Source organism: Panthera uncia, chromosome A2 (genome assembly GCF_023721935.1).
Source record: "Panthera uncia isolate 11264 chromosome A2, Puncia_PCG_1.0, whole genome shotgun sequence".
Lineage (NCBI taxonomy): Eukaryota > Metazoa > Chordata > Mammalia > Carnivora > Felidae > Panthera > Panthera uncia.
In genome coordinates this window covers 77854843-77878466 of record NC_064816.1, presented here as the reverse complement: position 1 = coordinate 77878466, position 23624 = coordinate 77854843, and the positions used below count along the sequence as shown (strand labels likewise).

At 41.0% G+C, this 23624-nt stretch overlaps 1 protein-coding gene across 4 annotated transcripts in view; it reads right to left on the bottom strand.

Annotated features, from left to right (window-relative positions):
- Positions 1-2: 2 nt before the first annotated feature.
- Positions 3-23624, bottom strand: part of NAPEPLD (N-acyl phosphatidylethanolamine phospholipase D) — a 47037-nt gene continuing 23415 nt past the window's right edge. For all 4 annotated transcript variants that reach the window (XM_049642857.1, XM_049642859.1, XM_049642860.1 and 1 more), the window contains exons 3-5: positions 9545-10191; positions 6438-6552; positions 3-3263 (exon numbers count right to left, since the gene is read on the bottom strand). In XM_049642857.1, the coding sequence (XP_049498814.1) occupies positions 3135-3263; positions 6438-6552; positions 9545-10191 (891 nt within the window). In that variant the 3' untranslated portion in view covers positions 3-3134. The remainder of the gene's footprint in view (positions 3264-6437; positions 6553-9544; positions 10192-23624) is intronic.

Below are 23624 nucleotides of genomic sequence, written 5' to 3'. Positions count from 1 at the left end.
TCTCTTGATAGTACTTTATTCATTTTTATCCATATTTTAGAGATTTTCACATATTGTAAATTTTTATTCCATAAGCTATTGTAACTTAATAGATTTCCATTCAGCCAGGTTTTATAATGTTCAAGTTCATAACCATCACCATGCTTAGTATTAAGTAAACCAGTATGCAAGCAGAAGTTTTCCTACTCCAGGTAGTTAAGGCAAAGCTGTACGAGTACTTTAAGTTCATTCGTAAATATGTGGATTTCCATAGGAAGTCACAGATCCTCAAACAGAAAAATGTGTATTTTCAGGCTTATCCCAATATAGAAATCAAACTTGGAAGAATTACTTTTATAGTAGAAAAAGGATTCAGTATTAAGGTGAAAACATGGAAGTTCCCAGGTGGCTATAGCAGTAATGTGTATATGCTAAGAACACTACTTAGGTTTGCATCACTGATGAATAAAAGTACTAATTCCCTGAAAGGCACATTTCTTTATAACGATTTTTTTAAAAATCTGCCTTCGTTAGTGAAAATCAAAGTGTGCACATGATAAAAACTAGGATTTGGCTTTAATGTGCTTTGGCAGCACTGGATTCTAAAACCCCACATCTTCTTTCCTCTGTTTTTAGTTTGAATAGATCATCCCATTTCCTGGAGATCAGAGCATTCGGTCTGAAATGTGAAAATACACAAACGGATCTAGGTTGGTGCAGATCATGGCATATCTTGGCTTTTCTCAGGATTGCCCCCCACTGGGTGATCCCACCCTCCAGGCAGGGAGGAACATCAAGGGGTTCCCCAGGAGAAGGAATCCTCAATCAAATCTCCCATGTTCGAATGGGTGCCAAAGAGCAAAATAAAACTGATCAAATAAGATCGAGTAAAAGGTATTACCGCAGAGGTTAGACTGAATAGAGGCTAAAGAGTGCATCTGGCTTTTCAAAATTTGGTTTTGTTTTGTACATAAACGTACAAATGTAGCTAAGTGAGACAATGGAAATCACTCAATAGAACGAGACTGTACAAGGAGATCTGAAGCTCGATGTACTTAACAAAATGTCAACACAGAAATAATGTGAATGGTAATAAAAATTAAAGCTTGTGAGGAGGCAGGCCTAATTCAGTGGAACTAGAACATAATTTAAAGTGCTCAGAGCCCCGCGGTTACACAGTGCACATGAATACAGAAATGACGTTAAGGCCATTCATGGAGCAAATTAAGATGAGCTTGGTCTGCTTCAGAGAGCAGAGGCAAGAGATGCGCGTTGAATGCAGCGTGCAACAGAAGGAGGGTGACTGCGTGAACACAGCCAGTGTCAGGGCACCAGGCCCCAAAGCTAATCCACCATCAACCTAACTTCTCCATTCCCATCTGCTTGCTAGAATGTTCCTTCGGAGTGAAAGGTTTATGGTGGTTCAGTTTTTGTTTTCCTGAAGGTTATCTTACGGGGAAATTTTTTGTGCTTTAGTGCCTCCAAATCACATACATTCACACACATTATATACACATTTCCCCCTGACAGATTTGCATCTTTGTAAGATAAAAAATGCTAAATTTTGATGAAGATCATTTACATTTATTTTGGCTATTACTCCCCAAATTTACAAAATGAGCTGAAGTTGTTAATCCTCAGTGTTTCATGTCCTAGGTACAGATGCTTGAATCTGCAATGGGAACGATACGCGACCAAAAGCATGAGCCTAGTTTTAGCTTTCAGATCTCTAGTAGGCAGTGAGGTCTTAAGAAATAATTTTCTCCCTTATATTTTCAAAGTGCTTTTTAAAAAAATCACTATTCACATTTTTTTGGAGGTAGGTCAAAATTATCCTCTTGTTGCACATGAGGAAACTGAGGCACAGTGAGTGTAGGTGACTTGTGGCAGGATACACAGAAAACCGTGGTGGAAGCAGGATTAAAATTCCAATTAAGTGGCTAACAGGTGGCGTGCATAGATGTGTATGTGAAAATAAATAGAATAGTGCCCGTTTAGCATATGCTGTAAAAAACCTACTTTGATTATTCTGCGAATGAAATTTATTTCACTGAGACTGGGGAGCAGGAAGATGGGATGGGCCTCTAATGTACCTCATTGGCTCTGAGGAATGTTCAGAGCAATCAAGCAATCCCAGGGCCCTTACGGGACCTAACTCAGGTCACCTAATTCCCAGAATTACTTTTAAACTGCTAGTATTCCGTGCTAGCTTAGTAAAAGCAGAATTGTGCGTATGGGTCATTTAATATAAAAATATAAGACCTCTGAATCATGTAAAACATAAATTATTTATAAATCTTATTGATACATCGAGGGTTGGAGCTAAGAAACGGGGGGGGGGGGGGGGATGAGTAGGTGGAAAGAAAAGAGAATATAGAAGGAATTGTTAACATTTTAAGATCTGCATTTATCTTTGTAAAATACTATTTCCTTGCAGTGATCTTTGTGCTCAGCAGGTCTGACTTGTAGATTAAAAATAGAAAATGTCATCAATCATGTCCTCATAACCACACCCTCCCTTCCTCTGCCCAACTCAGGCAGCTTCTGATTTGGGGACTGGGGATGTGCAACAGAATATATTATTCCTCTTTGAAACAACGATGTCTTTAAAAATGGTAACTTAGCCCAATCTCCTGTGGTTTTATACTTAAAAAAATAAATCATTCAACATTTGGCATATAAGCTAATGTGGATAGAACAAGAAATGCTGTAAGCAGGTGGGTGTCCATTCCATCACTTACTCTAATGTGAGTTAAGTTTAGATGTGCAGCCTCAAACCATCTAGGTAGATAGACTTAACCTGTAGAAGGCCCTTCACCAGAAGAACAGAAAGACGACTTTAAAATCAGTTTTCCTAACTTCCAAATTCTACCACTAAAGCATAATCCTTTAAAAAAAATTCCATTTCAATGCTTCTACCATTGAGACAGGATTCAAATTCCCCTCTGCCAATTCAGTATTTAAATGACCCACCTCTGAACTCTTCTTTATATGAACTGGCATTTGGAGTAGCAAGCAAGCCGTCACACAAAACATACAACACAAACTTATAGAAGTGGTTTACAAATGTAAAACATCCTAATATTCATGAATTTCTTAGTCTTTCCTAGAAGCTTAGAGGATACCTTTTTCACTAAAAGCTCACGTGCTCACATTCATTCAGAGTTTTCATCGTCAGTATGGAGGTATCTGGATTCTCCATGCTTCAAGACAAAAAAATCTTCAGTCTTAAGTCCATATCTTCCTAGAGCCTCACTCAGTTTCACTGGGGGCTCTAAGTAATGCTGGCAGAGGGCACACAGAAAACAATGGAAAAGGATTAACCTTGCATATATTGGGGGGTTATTTCAAATGAGAGTTGAAACTAAAATAACCAACATATGCCTACTTAAAATAATGTCTTTTTATTCAAGCATTAGCAAATGAGCCAATCACATTTTCTAATATAGTCATTAACAGAAATATATTATCTGTCCAAATACCATGAATGTCAAATTTGGTGCCAACTTAGATTGAACATCACTAGATTGCATGAAACCTGATGACCCTTTCACTACATGAAATTCCAGTCTAAATGGAATCAATGCCAAAGATAGTATTACAGAATTAGATACTACCAACATTTTTTAAGAATATGGAAGTTTAGGGAGCACCTGGGTGGCTCAGTTGGTTAAGCATCCAACTGGCTGAAGTCATAATCTCACAGTCTGTGACTCTGAGCCCCACGCCAGGGTCTGTGCTGACAGCTCAGATCCTGGAGCCTGCTTCAGATTCTGTGTCTCCCTCTCTGCCCCTCCTCCACTCACACTCGCTCATGCTCTCAAAAATAACATTAAAAAAAGGTTTTTTTAATAAAGAATATGGAAGCTTAGATTATAAGAGTGTGAGCAAATGCTGGAGAAAGATTTTTGGCTCCTAGAAGGTTGTCACCCTCAAATCCCTAGGCAAATATCGACACTGTAGTCTACAGAGTATAAGAGGGACCCAGAGAACAAAATCTGGTAGCATTTCCCCCATTTCCCCTTGTTTCCTATTTTTTTCCTTTATTCAAAGATTCTTTTTTTCTCAATTTCAATTAGAAAAGCTGTGGGGCACTTGGATGGCTCAGTCGGTTAAGCATCTGACTTGATTTCAGCTCAGGGTTTGTGGGATTGAGCACCGAGTCAGGCTCTGCACTGACAGCGTTGAGTCTGGTTAGGACTCTCTGCCTCTCTGTCCCTTCCATGCTGGCTCGCTCTCTCAATAAAACAAAAAAAACAAAACAAAAAAAACCCTTCTAAGTGGCTCATGCTAGCACTTTAGTCCCACAAGGGAGGTAAAAATGCCCCACAGCCATACAACTATGAATCAAGCAAGACAGCAGATCAGAGGTAAGAGTTAAGTGGTGGAAGAAGCACCCAACACTCTGATTCTATTAAGGGCTAGGTAACCAGCTGAGACAACTCTAATTCCCTTTTAAAGGGTCACTGTTTTATGATCTCCAATAGGTTAAAAGGTAGCATATCTTATGTAATGCCTGAAATGTTTCCACCAAAACGAGTGCGTTAAGTTTTAGTACTTACATAACATCATGTAGGAAAAATTGACTCATAATTCCCTAGATAATTAGATGTTGCTATATGTACACAATTTTTTTAAGTGTTGCCAGGTTAAGGACATCCTTGGTCAGCTTATAGTAAGCAGCTATTATAACTACTTTTATGCAAATCATTTTAAAGTGTTTACTCATAGGGTAAACATCCAAAAATTCTGTAGTCTTTGTAATTTAACAAATTCATAGTTGTCAGGTTTATGCAACTCATGTCAGAATGTGAACACATTCTAAATTGCTAGGACTTACGGAGTTGTAGGTTTCATTAAGAAATAAAGATGGAGGTTAGATTTATAACAGGAATAATTCTTGAAAGCTGAATAACTAATGAAGTCTGAGGTTTTCTACCTTTTCCTTATCTTCCCCATCTCAGTAAAGACCATGAGCATCTTCCCCGTTAAGTTAAAAACCTAGGGAGTCATCCGTGATTCCTCTTTTTGAATGGGTTTGAAAAAATACTATTACTTCATCTAAGGCTCTGTGTATGTCATATATGGAATACATATCTATGGGTATGGAATGAACATACACAGTTATATACACATAGAATAAGAAATTGCCACTGAATAGTATGGTATGCCACTGGGAAGCAGTATCCAATTTCCTTTTCAAATACACACACATACTCCTGTTCCCCTTCATCCTCCCCTGGCCCTGTGGTCATTCATTTATTTGCTCCATTCCATCTCCCCCTAGCGTGGCTCAGGGTTGCTGCATCATGGGACGGGAATCCTAACTGGGGGCAGTAGGGGGGGGCAGGCAGTGTTTTAGGTAACTACAGAAAAAGATACAACTTAGGGAGACGGCAGGCCAGAAATCAGGCAGAGGGAGTGCCTAGAACAGCCTGAAATCACAGGGTTCCTGCAGAGAGGCCCTGGGATGTGGAAGAGGCCACACAAAGCAAAGTAGGAGAAGCCAAGTTCAACTTTTTTTTTTTTTTTGAGAGAGAAAGAGTGTTTGCAAGCGGAGAGCAGGGAAGAAAGGCAGGGTGGGGGGAAGATGGGAGAGAGAATCCTAAGCAGCCTCCACACAGCACAAAGCCCAACGTGGGGCTCAATCTCACAACCCTGGGATCATGACCTGAGCCGAAATCAAGAGTTGGATGCTTAATCGACTGAGCTAACCAGGTGCCCCTTGCCCATCCACTTCTAATTTTTTACTTAGGACAGGCCCCAGATCCAAGAAAAGAGAAAACGTTTTTTGCTGAGGAAAAAAATCAGTCTAGGAATAAAGCCACCATTTGTCCATTGCCTGGCACAGAGCAGACACTCACTGTTTACTGGATGAATAACATTCCTGAAAATTCCAGGCTGTCCAGCCTCACTTCCCCCGTTGTCCTCCACATCACATCCACACTCACTGTTCCCCTCACTTGCTGCCTCTAAGTCTATGCTCTGCCCCTTACTCCTCTTGAAATGCCTTCTCACAGCCACATTCAGATGTCACCTCTCCCATAAAGCCCTCCCTGATCCCTCCAAATCAAACATGTGACTCTTGAGAGCACTTTATTTCACCATGAAGCAGTCAGTCCTTTCAACACATTTTAGAGTTATGTATACAGCTTACATCTGCTGTAACAAAAGCCCCCTTGAGAGGGAAGACATGATTCATTTTTCTATTTTCCAAGATTATACCTGTTTTAGTTATATAAACCCATGCTTCCAAAAGAACAGCATGTAATGAGGTGGTTTTTTTTTTTCACTGTATATGAATACGGTTTAACTAATGTGGTTTACCCCCTTAATTCATTTGAGGACTGTGCAGGTTCTCATTCTTGTCTGATCTCTGAACACACTGCAAGGTGTGCTGATCCCAGGATCCTCTCAGGTCAAACACATAACGGAAGTTACTTTTATCACAAACTCACCTCATTTGCTAAGGCAAAAGTTCCCCAGTGAATTGCCACAGATTTCTTTGTCTGAACATCGATGTGAATCCTTACAGCTTCTTCTGGGTCTATATGCTGGTATTTCATAAACCACCTGATAAAACAGCAATTTATTAATTCTGGCCTTTGAAATGTGCACTAAGTTATAATTACTACTTCATCTAATCAACCTTTAAGGTTATGCACAGGAGTAAGACATTAGGCAAAAACATCTGTTTTGAGCCCACTTTCCTGCTGGAAAAAAAGCAAAAATCTTACTTGCACAAACCCAGTGACGCCACAGCTAAGTCTCAAGCAAAACTCCCCTTTGAAACGTAAGATGTTGTTTCATGTGTATTTGATTTTACTGATGATTTATTCTAAAGGTAGGTCTTAATCGTTAAAAAGGTATTTTGCAATCTTGATATGAATCAAAGAAACTGGATAATGGATAAATGACTAGAAACCAAAAGTGCAATTCAAAAGAACCTAAATTGCTGAAACCGATTTTAATGCATGAAGCAAAAAGCAAAAATTAGGGTATAAAATTGAAAAACTGGGAGCAAAAAAAAACCCAATTACCATTCAAGGATTTTATTTGAGCATCCTACAGCTGAACACTGAGGCATAGGATTGAGCAAGCACAGGGTACACGCTGGGGACTGAACAAAGAGAGTGTGGAAACAGTGTAAGGCTGCCGAATGCCTGTGAAAGAGTGGGGTTCAGGAGGCAGTGGCCTGCACGGGGACCCCTCCCAGCTCGACCAGCTGCTGGGAATGTGGATCTCAGCTCTGCTACTGCCAGCTCTGCTGCAGTTAAGACTCATGGACATGGATCTGACACAGGTGCTTCTGGATTTTAGACAACACAGCATGGAAAAGCTATCCATCTCCAACAGCTAAAGGGCTGTTATTTACTGTTAGGAGCTGCTGGGCCTCCTGGGAGCCTAGGAACAAAGCCACTGTGTTCTCCTCAACAGCAGACTAGAGAAGTACTATTCTGCCCTATTTCCTGACACTCGGAATTCGGGGCAGGATCAAAACAGTTTTTGGTGTTTCTGTTGATTTTTTTTTTTTTTTTAATTCCTACAACAAATCAAAGGGATTTGCTTTCCACCTTCACGTCTACCTGAAATAAATGTAAAGTTTTTATTTTGGTGTGAAAGTTACAATAAAAACATCCTGGGCACCTGGCTAGCTCAGCATGCAGTTCTTCACATCAGGGTCATGAGTTCAAGCCCACATTGGGTGTAGAGCTTACTTTAAAAAAAAAAAAAACAGTGGGTAGGGATGTGCCTGGCTGGCTTAGTGAGTTAGGCATCTGACTCTTGAATCAGCTCAGGTCGTGATCTCAGAGTTGTGAATTCAAGCCCTGCATTGGACTCTGCTCTGGGGGTGAAGCCTACTTGAAAACAAAACGAAACAAAACACACAAAACTTCCTAACCAACCTGGATGGAATACGTAGACCATACTATAATGTAAGTACGAACGTTACAGGTCTACTACTGAAAGCCGTTTTGGTGTAATCATTTCACATTTATAGAGTACTCTGAAGTTGTTGGTAACCTTATTTCTAAACCTGTCAGTACTGACCAGAGCAATGGATTACACAGTAGAGGCTACCACACTTTAATTCTCTTAGAGCAAATTCTGCCCTCCTGGCTTTCACCCATCTTAAGACAGCTACAGTGCAGCAGGAAGAGGGAATTCTGTGAGTGAATTTGTGTAGTTAATCTGTACACATTCTACCATCCCATATATATAATCTTTTTTTTTTTTTTTTTTTTATTTTTGGGACAGAGAGAGACAGAGCATGAACAGGGGAGGGGCAGAGAGAGAGGGAGACACAGAATCAGAAACAGGCTCCAGGCTCCGAGCCATCAGCCCAGAGCCTGACGCGGGGCTCGAACTCACAGACCGCGAGATCGTGACCTGGCTGAAGTCGGACGCTTAACCGACTGTGCCACCCAGGCGCCCCTATATGATCTTTATATACTGTGACACAGGAAGAGTTTTCATAATTACAAATGAGATATTCTAATACAGTAGGAACATATACTGAGGAAAGATCAATACTATATGAAATTGGTTTGAAAACAGGATGTTTTGAGAGATTTCATTAGAATTACAGTGGAAAAGTGTAGTTCAAGCACTACTACAGATTCATAATATTTTAAAATAAGGTAAAAGTGTCCAGCCTCTTAAACTAGAAAAAAAAGAGGGAGAAAGAAGCAAGCATTCATAAAGATAGTGAAGAAATGGTTTTTAGTGAACCTTACAGGTTAAATACATGTAACAAAATCAGATGGAAACTAATCATCGGATTTGCTCAATTCATTTTTGAACTAGTGTTTTTTACTGCTTGTAGGATTGCTGAAATAAAATGCCATAATACATACAATTCTGTATCTGTGCATGTACTTTAGTGTTTAACTTGTTCCTGTCACCCAGTTAGCTGAAATCTAACTGAATTCTTTGAAGTCGCTTCTCTTTTCCTTAGACAAGATGAAATAGAACACAGGCAGGGGGCTGGGTCTCCTCGGTCTCCAGTGCGAGTGTGACCTTTAAACTGCTCTGACTGTGGGCGAGGGGCATGCCGTGGGGTCACTGCCACATTAACTTCAGTACAGACTGAAGTAACACCATTGCAAGGGACTGATTGCTAGCTTTCCTCGCCTTTTCTCTGCCAAACACAGGAGGGCTACAGGCTGGGGACAGGTGCACACCAGATGTGAAGTGAAAGGTAGTTATGTAGCATGTCCTCCATGTGAAGAATGTGAGCTAGGTTTGATTACTGGCTGGTAGGTTCAACTTAAGTCAGAACCGAATGCCAACTTGTAGCTAGGTTATGGCAATTCTTTAAACCTTGGTCCATCTTTCTGGGTGATATAATTTCTGATTCTGAGTAATTACTTAATGGTATGATTGAAACGCTTTCAAAAGAAATTTAATTGAATCTGACCCACCACCCCCCAATAACACCACCACCACCAAAAGTCCACCAGCAAAATCAGAAAGGAGATCACAAATGACCACAAACTCAACTACTTCAGAGTTGAGGCCACTTATTACGTAGCAGGGCTGCCATCCTGGGAAGTGCACATACCTTGGTTCATATGCTCCGATGGGAATAGCTGCAAGGTCAAAAGGTCCAAACCTTTTTCCTATCTCTTCAAAGGCAGGGCAATAGCCAGTGTCTCCTGCAAAAAAAAATCGGCTCCAAGGCCCCAAGACAGACCAGCTGCCCCACAGAACCTTGTTGTCATCCACGAGAGTCCTTTTGCACCAGTGCTGGGAAGGCGTAAAGACAAAGGTGACCTTATCGTGTCCGGGGACACAATTCTCCTCCCACCAGTCCAGCTCGATCACATTCTCACAGCCGCACTTCTGCATCCAGTCGAGGAGACCCAAAGGCACAAACCATCGCAACTCCTGACCAAATCGTTCATTCAGAGCGATGACAGAATTGTAGTCCAGGTGGTCATAGTGGTTGTGACTGATAAGGACAGCATCTATGGGGGGTAGTTCACCTATGGTGCACGGGGGACGACGGAACCGCTTCGGACCCATGTGCTGCGATGGTGACGCACGGGAGCTAAAGACGGGGTCTGTGAGAAATATGAGCTCGTCCATTTCCACCATGACTGTCGCATGTCCCAGCCATGTGACTCTGAGGCCAGCTTCCCGCACCCCAGCTTCTTCGGGGTCATCGATAAAATACGGCCTCAGCACTGGAAGCTCTTTATCAAGTTCCTATGCACAGAAAGAAAGGGAGAAAAGCAGCTGTTAGTGGGGGGGATAAAAGGTATCACAACATATTTGGACTCTGATTATAGAGAGAAGGGCTATTTGAGGAGAAATGACCTCATTCAATAAATTTGCTATTTTTGCCTTTTGCATGAAAATGCATACCTCTTTCCAAATCTGACTCAGTAATCATGACAGTATCAGGTCGTCTTAGTCCCAGATGCAGTACACAAAGGGAAAATTAAATGTGCAACTTCAAGCATTGCTGAATTTATTTAAAATTTTAGAAGCTCTCTTCTGTAAGTGCTGGAAGCAAAACTGTAGCCTAGCTGCAGTCACTCTGCCCCTTTACTTGGCTGGTGCATTTGCTGCTAAAAATGGTGTCAGAAACAGGTGGGCTCCTGGACAGAGTAAAGAAAACTTACAGCCATTTATTGGTAGACCTTGTATCTCAGATATGAATCTGAGCACACAGAACTCGAAGCAGAGCACTGAGCAAACCCCAGTCACGGACGGCTCTCCTCATTCCTCACCCATAAGGTTTTCTCCTTCGGATCAAACCAAAGCAGAACATGGTCCCTGCCTATGAGAAGGTGACTGCTTTTGGGGGTAAATAGATGTAAAACAGTAACCAGAACAAAACAGAAGCATTACTTCTTTGGTTATTCTCCATTTTATCCTTACAGAAGCTCTGTTGTAGGGTCACAGTCCTGGCTTTTATAAAACTGTTTTCTAAGTTGTGCTTTATTATTATGCTCTACCGCTGTATCAAGGTCATTTACAGGAAGACACCTCATGAACCTGGCCGTGTATGTTACTGGAGAGAGGTCTTTAAGACTCAGTATATCTCCAACCTCCTTCCCCACCTTCTCACTCACCCCAGAAACATTTCTCTCAATCCTCAGTATCAGGAAAAGCTCTTCACCAGAGCAACTGGCCTTATTCATCTGGCCACTGGGAAAACTCGTAACAGTTCATGCTTCCCTCTTTGCACCAGGAAGTTGGGAAAAAGCTACTTCCAACATTGTGCAGGGCATGACAGCACATGTTTCTATACTAACTTTATACTTGGCTTTATTTCTCTACCCTAAGAGTCCTTTTGCTCTTCTCTGTTCATCTGTTTTTTACCGCTACGTGGATTTTTGTAAGTTGCAGCAAATCAGTTTTAACAAGTCTGGTATTGGATAATTACGTAAAATACAAGACACACTACGGCCCAATAAGAAGGAATAAAGAGTCCAGTCGCCTAAGGCGACACAGTAATCTGTGTGAGTTTCCTGACCAATTGACAAGAAGTTCATGATGCAGAGAAAAGGAAGGAGGTCATTTTAGGTGGAGAAAATGCCCAAGCAAAGGCAAAGAGCCAAACAGGAACAAAAGTGGCATTTGGAGACAGGCGACAATCTATGAAGGATGAGAACACAATAAAAGCCTTGAATGCCAGACAGGAAGTATCTTAAAAAAAAAAGATTTGTCCCAATTTATGTTTAGAGAAAACATTCTGGAATGCAAATGACGACCTGGAGTGTGGTCACAACAGCTGCCATGACAGATGAAGACTGAACAAAGGGGACCGCAGGGAGGTGGAGGCAAGAGAGGGAATGGGGGGAGATGCCAGGGAAGGAAAGCTGAGGTCACAGAGATGGTCTGAATGGGAAAAGGGTCCCGACAGGGGAAGAGAAGGAGCAGCAGAGGTGGAGGGCAATGCAAACACCCTCTAAGCCACCCTAACCCTTAGTTTCCCCATCTGAAAAAGGAGTATAATTGTACCTACACTTCATTGTGGTGGGGACCAACCACATCAGGAGCAGCTGGCACACCGTAAACACTCTGCAAGTATTCCGGGAGGGGAAAGAAACCACAACCTGGACAAACAATCAGGCACCAACTCTATATTTTTACCCGTTTCCTTGATCACTAAACTGTCTTACTGTCAAACTCAATCCATACACCAGAGCCACCTCAAAAATAGTCTACTTACCATACAACTGTCTCCCTTTCTGGAACATCTTTACAGGCTCTCTACTGACTGACAAAACACGACTCCCCTCCTCGGCCCAGGAGGAAGCCTGGGGTGGATTCCCCCAGTCTTCCTCTCCAGCTGTGTCTCACCCAACTCCTGCAGGGCTGTGCCCCACCGACACTGGGACTGATTCCTGCTCCCAGATAGAGCTCGGGAGCCCTGCACAATACTGAACCCATTTCTCAGGTTAAAATGCCTTCCCTCTGATCCCTTTGAGACCTTTAACTACATACCCTTCACGGGGCCAACACCAAGTCTCCACAGACTGGGAAAACCACTCCAGCCACTCAACTTCCACCCCACTCTGTTCATGCACCATCCATGGATATTCTGCCCAAACCCTGGATGGGCGTATACAGGATGTATCTCACGTCTTACTCAACTTGGAACCATCCCCGGGGCGCAATGCACAGTGCAGGGACAAACACATCATGTGCTCGACAAAATCTGTTGGATGAATGAGTGGAAATTTTTCAGATCTGTTCTCAAAGTTGGTAGGAGTTAGGGCTACTGAACAATAACAAATGTCATGTGGTATACTTATCAACAATGAGGGAAAAGGGAGAGAATTTTTTTTTCAACGTTTTTTATTTATTTTTGGGACAGAGAGAGACAGAGCATGAACGGGGGAGGGGCAGAGAGAGAGGGAGACACAGAATCGGAAACAGGCTCCAGGCTCCGAGCCATCAGCCCAGAGCCTGACGCGGGGCTCGAACTCACGGACCGCGAGATCGTGACCTGGCTGAAGTCGGACGCTTAACCGACTGCGCCACCCAGGCGCCCCTGGAGAGAATTAATATAAACTGAGTACCTGAGTATTAGGCGTCACACTAGGCACATAGTAGTGATGGTGATGAATCATCCAATATGTCTAGTACTTTAGTATAACACAAAATAACACTAACAAGAGCTATCATTTATGGAGTGTTAGTCACCATACTAACTACTTCATTAAAAATGTTTAACTTAGGACCAACCATAATACTGCAGGTAGCTCCTATTAACTAATGCTATTTTACAGAGGAGAAAACAAATAGTGATGACAGTCACACAAGGTCAGCCCGCTAGCCTCCACACATACTATCTCCCACCACGGACTCCTAAGTCAGTCCTAATTTTCTCATTTAATACATATTAAAAAAAAAAAAAAAAAGCCACAAGTACCAGCCCAGGGATATGAGATGGATTACTAGGGATACAAGACAACTATTGGAGATGACAGGATGTACATCATCCTGTGATCTTTTCATGAATATATAAACAAGTCAAAACTCATTCAATTGCATTTTTTCAATATGTGGAACTTGAATTGTTATTAAAACCATTTAAAAAATCTTAAGCAGCATGTTTAAATAGTGCATCAAAATATCTGTAATAAAATTCCCTGAAAACAGCTGCACCTCTTTTTTGCTCTAAGTTTTTTTTTTTATTAATTAAAAAAAATTTTTTATGCTTATTTTTGAAGAGAGAGCAAGCGTGCGTGCAGGCAGGGGAGGGGCAGAGAGAGAGGGAGACATACAATCCAGAGCAGGCTCCAGGCTCTGAGCTGTCAGCACAGAGCCCGATATGTGGGCTCAAACTCCCGAACCACAAGATCATGACCTGAGCCGAAGTCGAATGCCTAACCAACTGAGCTACTCAGGCGCCCCTTTGCTCTAAGTTTTAAAAGCCACGGTATCTTCTGACTAAACCTTTAGCAGAGCACCTCTGGCCGCCTCACCTTGCTCTCCAAACAGAAGATTGACAGGTAAAGTGCTGAAAGAAGCCAGTCACCAAAGACCACAGACTGTATGATCCTATTTATATGAAATGTCCACAAGAGGCAAGTCCGTAGAGACAGAAGATAGATGCGTGATTTCCAGGGGATGCAGGAGGGGAAGAGACCTAGGAGCTGCTGAGTAAGGACATGAGGTTTCTTTTTGGGGTAATGAAAATGTATTAAATGTGGGAATGGTTGCACAACTCGGAGTGTACTGAAAACCACTGAACTGTACATTTAAAACAGGTCAGCTGTAGAGTATGTGAATTATAGCTCACCTAAGCTGTTTTTTTTTTTAAAAAAAGCAAAGTACTGACAAGACATCTGAATTAAGCAATCACACCATGTTTCTGCACGCCATATGGTTTCTCAGCCCGTTACAAAAGAGCACCTTAAAGAATCTGATCTCTAACACTATGTCCCATAATAATCAGTCAACAACTGAGATTCAAAAAAAGAAAAAATAACTTTGTCCTAATCAGAGTTGGTGTTTTCACAATTTTTTTTAAGCAGGCTCCATGTCCAACATGGGGCTTGAACTCATGACCCTGAGATCAAGAGTCACATGTTCTACCGCCTGGCATAAGCCAGCCAGGCACCCCCTGATAATCAGAGTTTGAAAAAGCAGTTAGAGGGGCACTTGGTTGGCTCAGTTGGTAGGGCATGTGAATACTGATTTCAGGGTTTTAAGTTTGAGCCCCATGTTGGGTATAGAGATTACTTTATTATTATTTAAGATTTTATTAAAGTTAAAAAAAAGCACGTAGATGGGGGTAGGGAAATTCTTATTTGAAGAAACCAAGCACTCACTTGGCATTTTCTTTACTAGGTTAGGACTTTCTTGGCTGGCCTTCCTTTTTAAAGCTGCAACTGGGAAAATCCCTAGGCCCATAATTAACCAGGATACTAGTTAATATTTACTTTTCTTTGGGAAAGGGAAAAATCCTAACATTCATTCAACCACTATTCTTTGCCAGATGCCATAGGTGGGTTCTGTCATCTAACTCTAATGAAGGAATGTCACTGCCATTTTACAGATACCCAGACGGAGGGGGAGGGATCACTAAGAAGGTTGCCCAGGGCACACAGCAAGCGCATGCACGCTCACTCAGGAGTGGAACTGAGGTCTTCCTGGCTCTAAAGACCCTACCTTTTCATTAAACCATAGCTTTCTCCATGGCATAACTTTTACTCATTAACTTTAAAACAATGAAACCCATATTCTTAATAATATAATTATTTTAAGAATATGTGTGCGCATGAGAGATGATGCAAATCTGCTAAAATGTTTTTAAAAATAATTATGTTTAAAGAATTTAGTTAAGCCTTTTCTTCCGACTGAAAGTATCTTTTTACTGAGGAAATTCACAGTTTTGCTTTGCAACTCTGATTTAAATAAAAACTATTTTTCTTTTTCACATTTATTTTGCCAATATTATGTGAACACGGAACAGAAATGGATGTTACCAAAATACCTCAATTATCAATGGTAATGTTTTATATTTTTGCCATGCTGTGTGTAGCAGGCGTACTAGATCCATCAGAATGGCTTAATATTTTTAAACTTCTCCTTGATTATAAAAGAAAATACCTTTCATAAAATGTTTGGAAAATCCAGTAAAATATAAAGAAGAGTAGCCATCCATACATCTGTTTGCAGAGATTATAACCACTGTTAACATTATGCTATCTTTAGACACAGTCCTATTTCTATGCATAGTTAAGATCATAAGGTATTTGTATTTTCTTTTTTAAAGAAACTCAAATTTTGACATTGTCACTACCTCTTAAAACTCTGAAACACATACTAAAGTATTTAAAAATGAATTTATTGTCAGGAAATCTGTGAGAATACAAAAAAAAATGATGAAATACAGGAAAAAGAAAACTACAGAGGACTGATCTAGGTGATCCACAACCTAATTAGTAGTTGTTTCATAAATTAAAAGGATGAGGAAAGGAAATTTTCAAAGAATACTCAAATTTTCCTAGAACTGAAAGAAACAAACTTTCACATCTGAAAGTTCACATCACAAGGCATCGAGCATGATCAATAAGTAAAACACAACTTGGGATAAGTTTCAAAAAAGAGATGATCCTCAAAGTTTCTACAGGGGAAATACAGGGCATACAAAGGTTCAAGACTGGCACTGAACTTGTCTACAGCAATACTACAAAGAATGTCATGGAGGTAATACTTTGAAATTCTGAGAGAAAACGGTTTCCAAACAAAAATTCTATACCCATACTACCAATAAGAATGAGAACAGAAACACAGTTCTGGTCCAAGAATGGTTACCTCCTCCAGGGCCATCCCAAATCTACACCTATTTTTAGAGCAATTCCTCCCAAAGAACTGAGGGCTGACCCAACAGCTTCTGCACAATGAAAGAGGGACCACACAGAGAACAGCAAGAGAGAGGGAGACACAGTCATGAAGGGAACTCCCACCCTGCTCACTGTGGACTGCAGTGGGAGGGAGGGATGGTACTGAGGGAGGGGAGCATGGGGCACAGAAACAGGGTGAAAAGGACAACTAGAATTTAAAGGAGCCAGTCCCTAACTACTCTGGCCAAACAGTGGGTAAATACCGGAATGTTCTGGGTCTGAGAGGCAAGTGAGCACCCCGGTTAACATTTGCCCTCCACCTTGACAGCACAGATGGGAACAGCTTTCAAGATAAACTACAAAGCTGCAGCACTCACAACGGTATAGCACTGGCACTAAACAGACACACAGAGCAAGAGAACAGAATAGCAGAGCCAAGAAATAAACCCACACTTATATGGTCAATTAATGTATGACCAAGGAGACAAAAATATACAATGCAGAAAATAAAGTCTCTTCAACAAATGGTGTTGGAAAAACTGGACAGCTACATGGAAAAGAAAGAAACTGGACCACTTTCTTCCACCAGACACAAAAATAAATTCAAAATGGATTAAAGACCTAAATGTGAGACCTGAAATCATAAAACTAGAAGAAAATATAGGCAGTAATCTCTTGGACATCTGCCTTAGCAACATTTTTCTAAATGTGTCTCCTCAGGCAAGGGTAAGAAAAGTAAAAATACACTACTGGGACTAAACCAAAATAACAAAGTTTTTCCACAGTGAAGAAAACCATCAACAAAATGAAAAGGCAACCTATGGAATGGGAAGAGATATTTGCAAATGATATATCTGACAAAGGGTTAATATCCAAAATATATAAGAATACAGCTCAACACCAAGAAAATAATCCAATTTAAAAATGGGCTGAGAATCTGAATAGACATTTTTCCAAAGACATACAGATACCAGCAGACACATGAAAAGATGCTCAACATCACTAATCGTCAGGGAAATACAAATCAAATCACAATGAGATATCACCTCACACCTGTGAGAATGGTTAAAATGAAAAAGACAAGGGGCGCCTGAGTGGCTCAGTTGGTTGAGCATCTGACTTCAGCTCAGGTATGACTCACGGTTTGTGGGTTCGAGCCCCGCATCGGGCTCTGTGCTGACAGCTCAGAGCCTGGAGTCTGCTTTGGATTCTGTGTCTCCCTCTCTCTATGCCCCTTCCCACTTGCGCTCTGTCTGTGTGTCTCTCTCTCTCAAAAATAAATAAACATTAAAAAAAAATGTAAAAAAAAAAAAATGAAAAAGACAAGAAATAACAAGAGGCGCCTGATTGGCTCAGTCAGGGGAGCATGTGACTTTTGATCTCCGGGTTGTAGATTTGAGCCCCATACTGTAGAGATTACTTAAAAAATAAAAAGAAAAAGAAAGAAAGAAAGAAAGAAAGAAAAAATAAAAAACACTGGCAAGGATTTGGAAAAAAGAGAATGCTCATACACTGTTGGTGGCAATGTAAATTGATGCACTGTGGAAAACAGTGTGGAGGTTGTTTAAAAAATTAAAAATAGAAATATCATACAATCCAGTAACACCACTACTGGGTATATACCCAAAGAAAATGAAAACATGAATTTGTAAAGATATATGCACCCCTGTGTTTACTGCAGTATTTACAATAGTCAAGAAATGGAAGCAACCTAAGTGTCGATAAACAGATAATTAAAATGTAGGATACATATATTTAAATATATACATGTACATATATATAATACATATATATATTAAGTAAATATATAATGGATTATTAATCAACCTTAGAAAAGAAAGAGATCTTGCCATTTACAACATGGATGAACCCAGAGGGTATTATGCTAAGTAAGTCAGAGAAAGCCATCTATCACATGATTTCTTTATATGTAGAATCTAAAAAACAAATGAACAAACAAACAAAAAGCAGTAACAGACCCATAAATACAGAGAACAAACTGATGGTTTCCAGAGGGGAGAGGGTTGGGAGGATGGGCAAAATGGGTAAAGGAGAAAAGGAGATTCAGGCTTCCAGTTATGGAATAAATCACAGGAACAAAAGGTATAATGTAAGGTATTACAGTCAATGATATGGGAGCACAGCATAACATATAGAGTTGTCAAATCACTGTATTGTACACCTGGAACTAATAAACATTGTGTGTCAACTACAACTTAAAAATGGCAAAAAAAAAATTATAATAAAGATACTTCAGACAATCAAGTTCTCAAAAACCTGACTTTCTATGCACCCTTTTCTCAGGAAACTGATTAAGAATGTGCTCCACCAGGGTGCCTGGGCGGCTCAGTTTGTTAAGTGTCCAACTTCAGCTCAGGTTGTGATCTCACAGTTCGTCAGTTGGAGGCCGGCACTGGGCTTTCTGGTGTCAGCGTGGAGCCCGCTTCGGGCCCTCTGACTCCCTCCCTCTCTGCCCCTTCCCCGCCCATGAGCTCTCTGTCCCCAGAATAAACAAACATTAAAAAAAAAAAAAAAAAAAGGTGCTCCACCAAAATAGAACCTGTTCAAGAAAGAGGAACAAGTGGGGTGCAGGAGACAGAGCCAGCACTGAAGAGGCAGTGGGGTCCAGGATGGTGGTGAAGGGAGACTCCAGAATGGAAGCTTGCAGAGAAGCGGGAGGGCTGTCAGCCCAGAAAGAACCCAGTGCTAAGAAACCAGCTTACAGTCTCTCCTCAGGAAAGCTGTTGAGAAGGAATGAGAAGGAGGGAAATAATCAGTCATAAATACACACAAAGTTAAGCAGGTGAAAAATGAGGCATTGCTAACCTCGGGGGGAAAGAGCATATTAAGAAAGGAGATGGGGCGCCTGGGTGGCGCAGTCGGTTAAGTGTCCGACTTCAGCCAGGTCACGATCTCGCGGTCCGTGAGTTCGAGCCCCGCGTCAGGCTCTGGGCTGATGGCTCGGAGCCTGGAGCCTGTTTCCGATTCTGTCTCCCTCTCTCTCTGCCCCTCCCCTGTTCATGCTCTGTCTCTCTCTGTCCCAAAAATAAATAAAAAACGTTGAAAATTAAAAAAAAAAAAAAAAAAAAAAAAAAAAAAAAAGAAAGGAGACATGGCTACGGTCCATGACTGGGTTCATCACAGTGATACAGTCACCGTAGCATATAAAGAGGTCAAGTAGGCCTGTGGGAGAGAGACGGGGAGGGGTACAGAGGGAGTTAAATTTGACACTAAACATGAAGGAACACAGAAACACTGCTTGGTTCCACACGTTAATATCTAAGTAGTTAAATTCACCGAATCAAAAAGTGGAATGATGGTTACCAGAGGCTGGGACGAGAGGGAAATGTGCAGTTTCTATTGCCAGGCCTAAAGTTTCAGTTGAGCACGATGAATAAGCCCTAGAGACTCGCTTGTTACAACACTGTGCCTACAGTCACCAATAATGTTTTGCACACTTAAAAATTCAAGAGGGTAGGGCATCTGGGGGGGGCTCAGTTGAGAGTCTGCTCTTGATTTTGGCTCAAGTCACGATCTCATGGTTCGTAGTATTGAGCCCCACATTGGCCCCTATGCTGACAGTGCAGAGCCTGCTTGAAATTCTCTGCCCCTCCCCCGCTCTCTCTCAAAAATAACTATTTTCAAAAAAAAATTAAGAGGGTAGATCTCGTGTTAAGTGTTCTTACTACAATAAAGTTAAAATAAATAAAAGATGAAGGTAAGCTCCCAAGGAAACAACTTAAAGGTCTGTAAGCTGTTGCCTCCAGAGAGCGGGGACAGGTTACAGGAGCTGGTTAGAGGAACAGTATTTGTCTAATAAGCCTTTCAGCACCATGACTTCTTAGAAACTCTGTATACATGTAATTTTTATAAAGATAAAAAAGCAACATGTTAGCATACTACAGCAGAAATAGAATTGATGTTTTTCATTTTTTCAAAGGGCACCACTCTATTCTTCCATATTTTACATCTAAAGAGTGTATTATATTTTCAAAGTACTTTCATGTGTCATGTGAACCTCAAAATCCTAGGGACTAAACTGTCTTATCCTAACCTTATGGACAAAAAAACAAAACAAAACAAAACAAGCCCCCCCCCCGCCCCCCCGCAAAAAAAAAGTGCCTTGAGGATCTGTTGGAAATAAAGTCAAGTACTCAGTGAGGTATCCTGAACCTGAGCCTGGTTTCTGGACTCCGGGTATCCCACTTTTCCTACCAGTCCAGGATGCGTTTTCTCAGTTCCATGTCTGTCTCATACTCCAATGTGACCGTCCCTTAGTCACTTCTATAGTAGTGACTGGTAAGGACAGCCTCCTCCAACCAGTGAACCTCAGGACATTCTGCCTCCCTCCTTCTTTGAAATTCTCCAACTGTCTCTTCCCCCTCCCCCACCCTGGACTCTGGTAACTATAATCAACAATAACCAGACAAAGTCACTGAGCTTTCCAACAACCCAAAGCAATGACAGCGTCTCAACAGCATGAAGCCTGTGAACTGGCATGCTGCCCAGAAAAGGCAAGTATCAGAAATGGTCCAAGTTAAAGAAATGATTTTCTGACTAGCCAACTAAATGGTTTAGCTTTGTTAATGACCAATTTTCATTTTACTTAGACCTGTAAATTACAGGTTATATCATTATAACATATTAACATATGTTATATATGTTATAATGATATAAACTGCCTAATATATAGTAATTATAACCCTATGTGTATATTATCCTGTCTCCTTCCAAAACAATAATTTGAAGTTTTATTTCACTACACTTTAGCCCCCCAATGTCTAACAAAAACAATTTCCAGAATCTGATTACATTCTGAATGGACCCAATCATCTGAAGCAGGTATTCTTCATGTTTGGGGGGTGGTTTTCTGGAAAATGTGGAAGACTATCATATTTAAAAGTTGGTAAAAGTTAATAATTTTGCCAATGTAAAGGGATTAAACATGGAGCTTTAGTTACATATGAAAATAAGAAAAGTCAACATGCATCTGATCTAGTTCTTAGCTGTATGTGGAAACGAGGGGGAACCTAGATGTGTTTCTCTCGCAATGACGACTGTTACTGGCACTGTGCTTTTCTTCCTCACTGGATTGATGTATGAAGCAAACTAGGCATCAGCTTTCAGACCAGAAACATTTTCAAGAAAAATTGCCCAGGATCCTTCTGAGGCTTTAGAAAAAGAAGCAGCAGCAGCCATCACCTGACTGTGATACCATCTCAAACCTGGAAATTCTTCTGGCTTTGGGTATTTTAAAGACTCTTAGTTTTAAGTAAGAATAAACTCTGGCTTAAAAAAAATGGATGAATGGTTAAAGAAGATGTGGTATATATACACCATGGAATATCGCTCCTCCATAAAAAAGAATGATAACATGGATGGACCTTGAGGGCACTATGTGAAATAAGTTAGACAGAGAAAGACAAACACCATATGATTTCACCTTATGTGGAATCTAAAAAACGTGAACAAACAAGTAAATTTAAAAAAGAAAGACTCCTACACACAGAGAACAAACTGGCTTGTCAGAAGGGGTGTGTGTAGGATACTGGGTGAAATGGGTGAAGGGGATTGAGAGGTACAAACTTCCAGTTATAAAATAAACTAAGTCACAGAAATGAAAAGTACAACATAGGGAATACTGTCAATAATATCATAATAATTTTTTTTAAAGTTTCTTAATGTTTATTTTAGAGAGAGAGAGCATGAGCAGAGGAGGGGCAGAGAGAGAGGGAGACACAGAATCTGAAGCAGGCTCCAGGCTCCGAGCTGTCCACACAGAGCATGACGTGGGGCTCGAACTCAGGCACCGTGAGATCATGAGCTGAGCTGAAGTCAGACGCTTAACCAACTGAGCCACCAGGCGCCCTCTGTAATAATTTTGTACTGTAACAGAGGGTAACTACACTTATCATGGTGAGCGCTGAGTAATGTATATAACTGTCAGATCACTGTGTCACACATTTCAAACTAATATTATATGTCAACCATACTTCAATTAAACAATTCTGCCTTTAAAAAAAAGTTTACACTTCATTAAAGAATGTAGTTCCCATCTCCACCCTAATTCCTTTCTCTGCTTTGTTATTCTTCAAAGCACTAGTCATATTTTAATACATATTTTACCCATTTGTTTACTATTTCTCTCTTCCACTGAACCCAAGGTCCAAGAATGCCACAGTGTCTTTCTGCTTTGTTCAAGGGTCTCCCTCTACTGCCCACAACTGTGTGCTCACACAGCAGGTGCTCAATAAATAGTAACTAAATGAGGGGCGCCTAGGTGGCCCAGTCAGTTAAGCGTCCAACTTCGGCTCAGGTCATGATCTCACAGTCCCTGGGTTTGAGCCCTGTGTCAGGCTCTGTGCTGACAGCTTCGGATTCTGTATCTCCCTCTCTCTCTCTGCCCCTCCCCCACTTATGCTCAGTCTCTCATTCTCTCTCAAAAATAAACATTAAAAAATGTTAAATAAATAAGTAGTAACTAAATGAATGGATGAGTGAATGGATGAGTGAATGAATGAGGAAGGGCTTGAGAGAATCCATGAACTCACTGAAATTACAGTAAAAGGCAATGTGTTTATGTCCACATAAGGTGTACAGCTTTCATCAGACATTCAAAAGGAGCCAGGGTGGAAAAGAGCTTCAGAACCACTAGCCTGGCAAGTTCTCATTCAACCCAGTTTCTAGAATATCTCCAAATCCTTAGAACACACAGATGTATTTCTGCCTTCGTGTGATCGCTCACTTCCCATATGAAATGAAACAAATCTAAAATTACCACTGCTTGCCTCTGCAGTTTTAGAAGCTGTGGCTCAAAACCAGTAGGAAATTTACCCCAAACAGGTAGCCCCCTGCCCTACCCCTCCTCTTCACAACACCCTTCCATGTTGCTCTTCATATGGCTTCTTCAGAAGGAAAAAACAAGTGGGGGGAGGCTTCTTGTTCCTCCCGGCCTCAAAGCTGAAACACGTAATACGGTTTTATCTATTAATGCCCTGCCTGCCTCATTCTAACAAGGTGTTAGAAAAGCATTAATCATATTAATCAACTCTGTTAACTAGGATTAATACTGTGAACACTCCTTAGCATCAAAGTGTTAATACCGTTTTTAAATCCCATGTCCTTAAAAAGAAAAAGACACGCTTACCCAAGGATCTACCACCACCACCACAAGCAGCCACTCCCCCTGTTGTCTTTCCCACTGCAGATCAAGCCTTCAAGGATGCCCCCCACTCTTTTCATCTTGTCCCCCACTCCCAACATCAAGTTCTCTCTCTCTCTCTCTCTCTCTCTTTCTCTCTCTCTTTCTCTCTCTCTTTCTCTCTCTCT